At 46.6% G+C, this 12,297-nt stretch overlaps 1 protein-coding gene across 2 annotated transcripts in view; it reads right to left on the bottom strand.

Annotated features, from left to right (window-relative positions):
- Positions 1-4,902, bottom strand: part of LOC115115695 (START domain-containing protein 10-like) — a 45,541-nt gene extending 40,639 nt beyond the window's left edge. Inside the window, exon 1 of one of the 2 annotated variants that reach the window (XM_065000526.1) lies at positions 4,146-4,902. In XM_065000526.1, coding sequence (XP_064856598.1) covers positions 4,146-4,301 — 156 coding nt within the window. In that variant the 5' untranslated portion in view covers positions 4,302-4,902. Of the gene's footprint in view, positions 1-3,498; positions 3,557-4,145 lie in introns of those variants that run through there. The other variant, XM_065000527.1, reaches the window with a different exon arrangement.
- Between the last annotated feature and the right edge of the window lie 7,395 nt (positions 4,903-12,297).

Here is a 12,297-nt window from a genome sequence, read left to right as displayed (position 1 = left end):
CCCTCAGGGAGAGGAGAACACTACAACAGCCCCCTCAGGGAGAGGAGAACACTACAACAGCCCCTCAGTGAGAGGAGAACACTACAACAGCCCCTCAGTAGGAACACTACAACAGCCCCCTCAGGGAGAGGAGAACACTACAACAGCCCCCTCAGGGAGAGGAGAACACTACAACAGCCCCCTCAGTGAGAGGAGAACACTACAACAGCCCCCTCAGTGAGAACACTACAACAGCCCCCTCAGGGAGAGGAGAACACTACAACAGCCCCCTCAGTGAGAGGAGAACACTACAACAGCCCCCTCAGGGAGAACACTACAACAGCCCCCTCAGGGAGAGGAGAACACTACAACAGCCCCCTCAGGGAGAGGAGAACACTACAACAGCCCCCTCAGTGAGAGGAGAACACTACAACAGCCCCCTCAGTAGGAACACTACAACAGCCCCCTCAGGGAGAGGAGAACACTACAACAGCCCCCTCAGGGAGAGGAGAACACTACAACAGCCCCCTCAGTGAGAGGAGAACACTACAACAGCCCCCTCAGTGAGAACACTACAACAGCCCCCTCAGGGAGAGGAGAACACTACAACAGCCCCCTCAGGGAGAGGAGAACACTATAACAGCCCCCTCAGTGGGAGGAGAACACTACAACAGCCCCCTCAGGGAGAGGAGAACACTACAACAGCCCCCTCAGGGAGAGGAGAACACTACAACAGCCCCCTCAGGGAGAGGAGAACACTACAACAGCCCCCTCAGGGAGAGGAGAACACTACAACAGCCCCCTCAGGGAGAGGAGAACACTACAACAGCCCCCTCAGTGGGAGGAGAACACTACAACAGCCCCCTCAGTGAGAACACTACAACAGCCCCCTCAGGGAGAGGAGAACACTATAGCAGCCCCCTCAGGGAGAGGAGAACACTACAACAGCCCCCTCAGTGGGAGGAGAACACTACAACAGCCCCCTCAGTGGGAGGAGAACACTACAACAGCCCCCTCAGGGAGAGGAGAACACTACAACAGCCCCCTCAGGGAGAGGAGAACACTACAGCAGCCCCCTCAGGGAGAGGAGAACACTACAACAGCCCCCTCAGGGAGAGGAGAACACTACAGCAGCCCCCTCAGGGAGAGGAGAAGACTACAACAGCCCCCTCAGTGAGAGGAGAACACTACAGCAGCCCCCTCAGTGAGAGGAGAACACTACAGCAGCCCCCTCAGTGAGAGGAGAACACTACAAGCAGCCCCCTCAGTGAGAGGAGAACACTACAACAGCCCCCTCAGGGAGAACACTACAACAGCCCCCTCAGGGAGAGGAGAACACTACAACAGCCCCCTCAGTGAGAGGAGAACACTACAACAGCCCCCTCAGGGAGAACACTACAACAGCCCCCTCAGGGAGAACACTACAACAGCCCCCTCAGGAGAACACTACAACAGCCCCCTCAGTGGGAACACTACAACAGCCCCCTCAGTGAGAGGAGAAGACTACAACAGCCCCCTCAGGGAGAGGAGAACACTACAACAGCCCCTCAGTGAGAACACTACAACAACCCCCTCAGGGAGAGGAGAACACTACAACAGCCCCCTCAGGGAGAGGAGAACATTACAACAGCCCCCTCAGGGAGAACACTACAATAGCCCCCTCAGGGAGAACACTACAATAGCCCCCTCAGGGAGAGGAGAACACTACAACAGCCCCCTCAGGGAGAGGAGAACACTACAGCAGCCCCCTCAGTGAGAACACTACAACAGCCCCCTCAGGGAGAGGAGAACACTACAACAGCCCCCTCAGGGAGAGGAGAACACTACAACAGCCCCCTCAGGGAGGGGAGAACACTACAACAGCCCCCTCAGGGAGAACACTACAACAGCCCCCTCAGGGAGAGGAGAACACTACAACAGACTGGATATAACACTCACACACTTTCCACATGTATCAGCTGGGAGCATCCGTGCTTTTATCCAAGTTTATAGATAGAAGAACAGAACCATAGCATAACTGCCTCCTGCGCGCACACACACACACACACACACACACGCACATCAGGGTTTAGAGAGACACACACAAGGATGTAATGGTTTGAGGGCTACTCCCATCAGTGTATCCTGCTCTCTCTTAACTGAGCAAAAACACAAACACACAGTCTCACACCTTTATCCCCTATGGCTATGAGTGCAGAGAGAGACACGGCCTCTCCTTAAGCACACATTACCTACTCTGTGACATTATCCACTCTGTGACATTACCCGATCGGTGGCATTACCCGCTCTGTGGCATTACCCGCTCTGTGGCATTACCCGCTCTGTGACATTACCCGCGATGAGGCATTACCCGTGATGAGGCATTACCCACGCTGAGACATTGCCCCCGATGTGACATTACCCGCGATGAGACATTACCCACGCTGTGACATTACCCACTATGTGACATTACCCGCGCTGAGACATTACCCACGCTGTGACATTACCCGCGCTGTGACATTACCCACGCTGTGACATTACCCGCGCTGAGACATTACCCGCGCTGTGACATTACCCACGCTGTGACATAACCTGCGCTGAGACATTACCCACGCTGTGACATTACCCGCGCTGTGACATTACCCACGCTGTGACATTACCCGCGCTGAGACATTACCCGCGCTGTGACATTACCCACGCTGTGACATAACCTGTGCTGAGACATTACCCACGCTGTGACATTACGCACTCTGAGACATTACCCACGCTGTGACATTACGCACTCTGAGACATTACCCACGCTGTGACATTACCCACGCAGTGACATTACCCCCGCTGTGACATTACCCACGCTGTGTCATTACCCACTCTGTGACATTACCCACGCTGTGACATTACGCACTCTGTGACATTACCCACGCTGTGACATGACGCACTCTGTGACATTACCCGCGCTGTGACATTACCCACGCTGTGACATTACGCACTCTGTGACATTACCCACGCTGTGACATTACCCACGCTGTGACATTACGCACTCTGTGACATTACCCACTCTGTGACATTACCCACGCTGAGACATTACCCACGCTGTGACATTACCCGCGCTGTGACATTATCCGCGCTGTGACATTACCCACGCTGTGACATTACCCGCGCTGTGACATTACCCGCACTGTGACATTACGCACTCTGTGACATTACCCGCGCTGTGACATTACCCACGCTGTGACATTACGCACTCTGTGACATTACCCACTCTGTGACATTACCCACGCTGAGACATTACCCACGCTGTGACATTACCCGCGCTGTGACATTATCCGCGCTGTGACATTACCCACGCTGTGACATTACCCACACTGTGACATTACCCGCGCTGTGACATTACCCGCACTGTGACATTACGCACTCTGTGACATTACCCGCGCTGTGACATTACCCACGCTGTGACATTACGCACTCTGTGACAAATCAGGCAAACGGACACTTAGAGACAGATAGATGACAGCTAATGAAACAGGTTTACTGCCTACCTACCATATGTTTCCTTCTCTATGACCACTACCCCACCAGGTGCCACAACTGACGGTCATGTCTGTCAAAAAGAATGTGTCAGTTAATGTACCTGCACTCACAGGTTGCAGAACAGGAATCTCTGTGGGAAACGGAACAAGACTTCCACCTGCAGCTTCTCACACACACACACACACACACACACCTGAGTTTACACTAGTGTGACGTCAGAGCTGATTAATCATGTGTACAGTACACACATTTCCTCTTTCACCTTCAATTTCCCCTCCACCTCCCTTCCTCAAACAACTCCATGTGAGAACACCTGTTTGTCCGCTGTCCTGCCACAGGCCCGGATACATGCAGCACACACCTGGCCCTGACCCTGACCCTGGCCCTGGCCCTGATACATGCAGCACACACCTGGCCCTGACCCTGGCCCTGATACATGCAGCACACACCTGACCCTGACCCAATACTTTAACAATCTAGATTTCCTTTTTTCCTGTAAATAACACTTCCTTTCCCTCCTTTGAGTAATATTATGAAAGGGTTTCAGTTTAGGACATTATGACTTGTGCTATGGGACTGTGTGACCGAGGTAACCCATATGATGTCCTCTATTCCTCACATTTTCCATTCACCTGAGTACCGGCCTACCCTGTTCTCACCTTAATCTTGTGGAGTGACTTCTCCTCGTCTCCTCCTATAGTCTGAGTCCACACTGTCATGTCCGTCTTATTGTAGGTCAGACTCCAGCCCTCCTCACTCCCGCACTCCTCCTTGAAGCTGCTGAATGCCCGGTCATCCGGGATCAACACCGACATAATCTTTTACCGGGTAGCGCGAGCTCGGTCTTCTGCAGTTCACTGGGAAGAAAAACGATCGGACCAAACCGAGGTAGGGAAACTCCCGATGGCGGAGAGACCCGAAGCAGACTGGGACGAACGGGCGCCGGTGAGGAGTGACTGAGCTAAACAACGTAACGTTACACCTCTTATCCTCTGAGTGAATTATTCCTATAATGTAATTTCTTTATCACACACACTGAGCACGCAATCCGCGTATTGTGATGATGTGTGCTTAGAAAGGAGAGTTGCTGAACAAACACGAAGAACGCACAAATACACGGGTATAAAAATACAAAAATCTACAGTTTTCATAGAAACTATACAAACACGTGAGTGGAAGCTTTCCGGTGTTTATCTTATAACATTATTGACCCTCTGGCGTGAATCAATTTCAGCTCAATATGGTCCACAGCAGCTATATAAGTGAGACATATGTGTCCGCTGTCTCACCGCGACTCCACTAGAGATGAGAGGCTGACAAGTCGGATGTTTATGATCAATTGTTGCGCGTTTACATTTCAGTTCCCCTGCGTCGGGGGTGGATGGTGCAGTGTGACGAATAGAGGAAAGCGTTGGAGACACACAGAGAAGCAATACCAGATTGACAACCGCCCACTCGGCTACGTGCACATGTAACGGATGTGAAACGGCTAGCTATTTAGCGGTGGTGCGCGCTAAATAGCGTTTCAATCGGTAACGTCACTTACTCTGAGACCTTGAAGTAGTGGTTCCCCTTGCTCTGCAAGGTTCGCGGTTTTTGTGGAGCGATGGGTAATGATGCTTCCAGGGTGACTGTTGTTGATGTGTGCAGAGGGTCCCTGGTTCACGCCCGGGTATGGGCAAGGGGACGGTATAAAGTTATACTGTTACATTGATGCTGTTGACCCGGATCACTGGTTGCTGCGGAAAAGGAGGAGGTCAAAAGGGGGGTGAGTGTAACGGATGTGAAACGGCTAGCTAGTTAGCGGTGGTGCGTGCTAAATAGCGTTTCAATCGGTGACGTCACTTGCTCTGAGACCTTGAAGTAGTGGTTCCCCTTGCTCTACAAGGGCCGCGGCTTTTGTGGAGCGATGGGTAACGATGCTTTGTGGGTGACTGTTGTTGATGTGTGCAGAGGGTCCCTGGTTCGTGCCCGGGTATGGGCGAGGGGACGGTCTAAAGTTATACTGTTACACACACTCAGACGGACGCACACATGTCCCTATATCAGCAGCATGCGTGGTCCAATAAGCTGACGTTTACTCTCCTCCCTACCTCCACCCTTTTCTGCTGTTGTCGTTTATTTTCTCACAATTTTTCTTGCAATTTCAATAATATAACCATTATTGTGGGATATGGCTATTGGGAGAATGCCTTTAGGCTACTTTAGAAACGTGAAACAAGACCAGTAGCCTACACTCAGACCAGTAGCCTACACTCACCTATGGCGATGTACAGACCAGTAACCTACACTCAGATATGGCGATGTACAGACCAGTAGCCTACACTCAGATATGGCGATGTACAGACCAGTAGCCTACACTCAGACCAGTAGCCTACACTCAGATATGGCTATGTACAGACCAGTATCCTACACTCAGACCAGTAGCCTACACTCAGATATGGCTGCAAAGCACTTCTGTCAACAGTGGCACTGCACTGACCCAACACAGCTGTACACACACACACACACCTGCCCAAGAACAAAACCATAACTTTGGTTTCATGCAAGTTTATACGTCATTCACATATCCATCCCTGTATGACTAAGATGAGAAGAGAAAATATGTGTTGGTATTAATAAAGGGGTGGACGTTAAGCTAGCAGCTAGCCCGAAGCTAGTACTTTTCAGACGAGGCTGAAACGTTTATTTCATTAGTTTATGTGTCGGGGGGCTAGGGTCAGTTTGTTATATCTGGAGTACTTCTCCTGTCCTATTCGGGTTCCTGTGTGAATCTAAGTGTGCATTCTCTAATTCTCTCCTTCTCTCTTTCTTTCTCTCTCGGAGGACCTGAGCCCTAGGACCATGCCCCAGGACTACCTGACATGATGACTCCTTGCTGTCCCCAGTCCACCTGGCCGTGCTGCTGCTCCAGTTTCAACTGTTCTGCCTTATTATTATTCGACCATGCTGGTCATTTATGAACATTTTAACATCTTGGCCATGTTCTGTTATAATCTCCACCCAGCACAGCCAGAAGAGGACTGGCCACCCAACATATGCTCTCTCTAATTCCCTCTTTCTTTCTCTCTCTCGGAGGACCTGAGCCGTAGGACCATGCCCAAGGACTACCTGACATGATGACTCCTTGCTGTCCCCAGTCCACCTGACCGTGCTGCTGCTCCAGTTTCAACTGTTCTGCCTTATTATTATACGACCATGCTGGTCATTTATGAACATTTGAACATATTGGCTATGTTCTGTTATAATCTCCACCCGGCACAGCCAGAAGAGGACTGGCCACCCCACATAGCCTGGTTCCTCTCTAGGTTTCTTCCTAGGTTTTGGCCTTTCTAGGGAGTTTTTCCTAGCCACCGTGCTTCTACACCTGCATTGCTTGCTGTTTGGGGTTTTAGGCTGAGTTTCTGTACAGCACTTTGAGATATCAGCTGATGTACGAAGGGCTATATAAATACATTTGATTTGATTTGATTAGTCCGTTGTTGACACGGTCTCAAAATGTTTCTCACGTCAGCAGTCTAGAATTCAAGATATTAGACTTTTAAGAAGCAAAATGTCACTGGCCACATCATCAAGATGATGCAAAATATCTGGATAAATTGACTGCTGACATGCAAAACATTTCAGTACTGTATCAAGGAGCGGACTCATGAAAAAAATACCCAAAACATTTCAGTACTGTATCAAGGAGCGGACTCATGAAAAAAATACCCAAAACATTTCAGGACTGTATCAAGGAGCGGACTCATGAAAAAAATACCCAAAACATTTCAGTACTGTATCAAGGAGCGGACTCATGAAAAAAATACCCAAAACATTTCAGGACTGTATCAAGGAGCGGACTCATGAAAAAAATACCCAAAACATTTCAGTACTGTATCGGACTCATGAAAAAAAAATACCCAAAACATTTCAGTACTGTATCAAGGAGCGGACTCATGAAAAAAATACCCAAAACATTTCAGTACTGTATCAAGGAGCGGACTCATGAAAAAAATACCCAAAACATTTCAGGACTGTATCGGACTCATGAAAAAATACCCAAAACATTTCAGTACTGTATCAAGGAGCGGACTCATGAAAAAAATACCCAAAACATTTCAGTATTGTATCAAGGAGCGGACTCATGAAAAAATACCCAAAACATTTCAGTACTGTATCAAGGAGCGGACTCAAAAAAATACCCAAAACATTTCAGTACTGTATCAAGGAGCGGACTCATGAAAAAAATACCCAAAACATTTCAGTACTGTATCAAGGAGCGGACTCATGAAAAAAATACCCAAAACATTTCAGGACTGTATCAAGGAGCGGACTCATGAAAAAAATACCCAAAACATTTCAGTACTGTATCAAGGAGCGGACTCATGAAAAAAATACCCAAAACATTTCAGGACTGTATCAAGGAGCGGACTCATGAAAAAAATACCCAAAACATTTCAGGACTGTATCAAGGAGCGGACTCATGAAAAAAATACCCAAAACATTTCAGGACTGTATCAAGGAGCGGACTCATGAAAAAAATACCCAAAAAAGGACTGTATCAAGGAGCGGACTCATGAAAAAAATACCCAAAACATTTCAGTACTGTATCAAGGAGCGGACTCATGAAAAAAATACCCAAAACATTTCAGTACTGTATCAAGGAGCGGACTCATGAAAAAAATACCCAAAACATTTCAGGACTGTAATCAAGGAGTGGACTCATTAAAAAAATACCCAAAACATTTCAGGACTGTATCAAGGAGTGGACTCATGAAAAAAATACCCAAAACATTTCAGGACTGTAATCAAGGAGTGGACTCATTAAAAAAATACCCAAAACATTTCAGGACTGTATCAAGGAGTGGACTCATGAAAAAAATACCCAAAACATTTCAGGACTGTAATCAAGGAGTGGACTCATGAAAAAAATACCCAAAACATTTCAGGACTGTATCAAGGAGTGGACTCATGAAAAAAATACCCAAAACATTTCAGGACTGTATCAAGGAGTGGACTCATGAAAAAAATACCCAAAACATTTCAGGACTGTAATCAAGGAGTGGACTCATTAAAAAAATACCCAAAACATTTCAGGACTGTATCAAGTGGGAAAAAAATACCCAAAACATTTCAGGACTGTATCAAGGAGTGGACTCATGAAAAAAATACCCAAAACATTTCAGGACTGTATCAAGGAGTGGACTCATGAAAAAAATACCCAAAAGATTTGAGTGGATTTCCCTCTAAGGTTTTTGGGAACTGGCCAGCCAGGCACATTTGATACATTTTCTACTAGCCCAGTCTGAATAGTACTAGGTTAGCGGGCTAGCATAACATCCATCAACAGGATAGCTTAACTTTCATCAACAGGCTAGCTTAACTTTCATCAACAGGCTAGCTTAACTTCCATCAACAGGCTAGCTTAACTTCCATCAACAGTCTAGCGTAACTTCCATCAACAGGCTAGCTTAACTTCCATCAACAGGCTACCTTAACTTCCATCAACAGGCTAGCTTAACTTCCATCAACAGGCTAACTTAACTTCCATCAACATGCTAGCTTAACTTCCATCAACAGCCAGTGTCCCCAATCACTACCATTGGGAATTGGGACATTTTTTTTAGACCAGAGAAAAGAGTGCCTCCTACTGGCCCTCCAACACCATCTGGTCTCCCATACAGGGACTGACCAGGATCAACCCTGCTTAGCTTCAGAAGCAAGCCAGCAGTGGTATGCAGGGTGGTATGCTGCTGGCAAACTTGAGCCTGCTCTGAGAATTTTGTAACAACCAAAATTCAAATAATTGATGTTGTGATCTTTCTGATCCCCCCTTATGGTGTACATTCTTAGAAAGGAGGATTCCTAAAGGGTTCTTCGGATGTCCCCATAGGATAACCCTTTTTGCAGGCGCAAATGTAAATGAGCTATTTACATGCAGAAGCGCCATATGGTGTCTGCCTTTCACCTACAATCTTAGAAAAGAAGGTGCTATCCTTTCGACAGAGGGTTCTACATGGAACCCAAAATAGTTCTACCTGGAACCAAAAAGGGTTATTCTATGGGGACAGCTGAAGAACCCTTTTGGAATCATTGTTTATTAGAATGTACAGGTGTAACAGTATAACTTTAGACCGTCCCCTCGCGTGAACCAGGGACCCTTTGCACACATCAACAACAGTCACCCACGAAACATTGTTACAGATCGCTCCACAAAATCCGCGGCCCTTGCAGAGCAAGGGGAACCACTACTTCAAGGTCTCAGAGCAAGGGGAACCACTACTTCAAGGTCTCAGAGCAAGGGGAACCACTACTTCAAGGTCTCAGAGCAAGGGGAACCACTACTTCAAGGTCTCAGAGCAAGGGGAACCACTACTTCAAGGTCTCAGAGCAAGGGGAACCACTACTTCAAGGTCTCAGAGCAAATGACGTCACCGATTGAAACGCTATTTAGCGCACACCGCTAACTAAACTAGCCGTTTCACATCCGTTACACAGGTAAGGGGGAATCAGAAAGATCAGCACAGGAATACAATATTCTCAGAGCAGGCTCAACTTGCCGGACTGCAAATATTTCCATAAATGATGGAACTCTTCGGGCAACCCAAAAATAGTCCTGACTTGCCGGAATGGGCAAGTGCCTTTAAGCCTTAAAGTCAATTCCTTACAAAGAAAGACATCTCCAATGGGATAATACGCCACCTGTCTCTGATATTTAATGTCTGAATTAGTCCCTTAGTCTGGTGTCTTATATCAGGCCTGGGTAGGCTACAGTTTTAATGTCTGAATTAGTCCCTTAGTCTGGTGTCTTATATCAGGCCTGGGTAGGCTACAGTTTTAATGTCTTTATATTTATTAGTCTGGTGTCTTATATCAGGCCTGGGTAGGCTACAGTTTTAATGTCTGAATTAGTCCCTTAGTCTGGTGTCTTATATCAGGCCTGGGTAGGCTACAGTTTTAATGTCTGAATTAGTCCCTTAGTCTGGTGTCTTATATCAGGCCTGGGTAGGCTACAGTTTTAATGACTTTATATTTATTAGTCTGGTGTCTTATATCAGACCTGGGTAGGCTACAGTTTTAATGACTTTATATGTATTAGTCTGGGAACAGAACAGAGTTCCTTCAAGAAAGGCAGTAAAGCAATAGTGACACATTTCCTCTTGGCTTTGAGCTATGGTTTTGTGTTTGGCGGAATGAGATGTGTACGTGTGTGTTTGGATGAACGCCACAGGTGCTTTCTCTCCCCAGGTGGAGAAAAATGTCTAAACTTTTTAAACTCTGAAAAGGAAAACTATTTCCCTCCCTTGGAATTGCCATGTTCTCTCATCCACACCTGGTAGTGACTCTCTCAGGTATTTACACTGAGGCAAGCACACAGAGTGGCAGGGTAGCCTAGTGGTTAGAGCGTTAATAAAGGTTCAATTAAATAAACAGAGCAAACTATATATGTTTAAATTATTCTTAATTTTTCTTAATATTTCAAACATTGGCCAGAACAGCCCCATAGCCTTTGTCAAAAGTTTCTCAAGAGACCAGCAAATGAACAATGCTCTCTGCATGTGATTTCTCCTCTAAGGATTAGGCTATAGGGCCAAATGAACAATGCTCTCTGCATGTGATTTCTCCTCTAAGGATTAGGCTATAGGGCCAAATGAACAATGCTCTCTGCATGTGATTTCTCCTAGGGCCAAATGAACAAAGGATTAGGCTATAGGGCCAAATGAACAATGCTCTCTGCATGTGATTTCTCCTCTAAGGATTAGGCTATAGGGCCAAATGAACAATGCTCTCTGCATGTGATTTCTCCTCTAAGGATTAGGCTATAGGGCCAAATGAACAATGCTCTCTGCATGTGATTTCTCCTCTAAGGATTAGGCTATAGGGTCACCCATACATTCACATTGTTTGGGATTACTGCAAGCAGCAATTTCTTAGGAATTTTGGATTTCACAGCAAGACTGTTCTTTCAGACTCTCAGGTGAGGTCATATGGTCAAATAGCAGCATAGCATGTGTCTGTGCTGTCATAGTGAATGGACTGGGGAAAACAGGAGCTCTTCTGAAAAATACAGAAGGCAAAGAAAATATATTTTACAAGGTGATCAACTGTGATGAGTCTTGTGATATGCAGCCAACATTAAAGGTTGATCTGTAAAGGTACATTTGAATGTTGTATGTGATCAAATGGTTGACCCTGGGTTATAGATGTCTCCAACAAATATGATGTTTTCCTATTGAATGTACAAGGTACATTTCCTAAGCTCCCACATTGTGTCTAACTAACTGGTGGCCAGCGTTCTTCTTCTGGGGATTTTATATAGTGGTTGACAACCAACTTTAAGGTGCATCACCGCCACCAACTGGACTGGAGTGTAAACCAGTGAGAATGAAGGTCTAAATTCTATTCAATATTCTCGTCTCCCTAAGGAAAATTAAATACCGCATCTCCTGAAGATTTCCCCAGCAGTTCACTCAATTCTGGCTAGCGCCAGCCCCTATAGGCTGTTCGTGCTTGTATTTGGCCTAGTGACTCTGCTGACTGCTGCGACACAACACGTGTTTGTTGCGTTATCCAGCATCCGCAGTGCCACAGAATCTGAACGCCATCTGGTGGCGAATCATAGCGAAGGAGAAAGTTGTTTTGTTTGTTATAAAGCAGAACAAACTTACATTTTTTTAAATGTGGGGATTGATTTAGATTAACTTGTGTGTGGAACATTTTAAGACCATGAATAAATCCAGAGTTAACCTTCATAAGAGGTGGTGGAGTAGCCTCTGTGATACCAGGAAGTGGAGCCAGTTAGTTTCTGTAGGAAAAAAAAACTATTAT

Source organism: Oncorhynchus nerka, linkage group LG14, assembly GCF_034236695.1.
Source record: "Oncorhynchus nerka isolate Pitt River linkage group LG14, Oner_Uvic_2.0, whole genome shotgun sequence".
In the NCBI taxonomy this organism is placed as follows: Eukaryota; Metazoa; Chordata; class Actinopteri; order Salmoniformes; family Salmonidae; genus Oncorhynchus; species Oncorhynchus nerka.
This window is presented reverse-complemented; position numbering and strand designations above follow the sequence as displayed.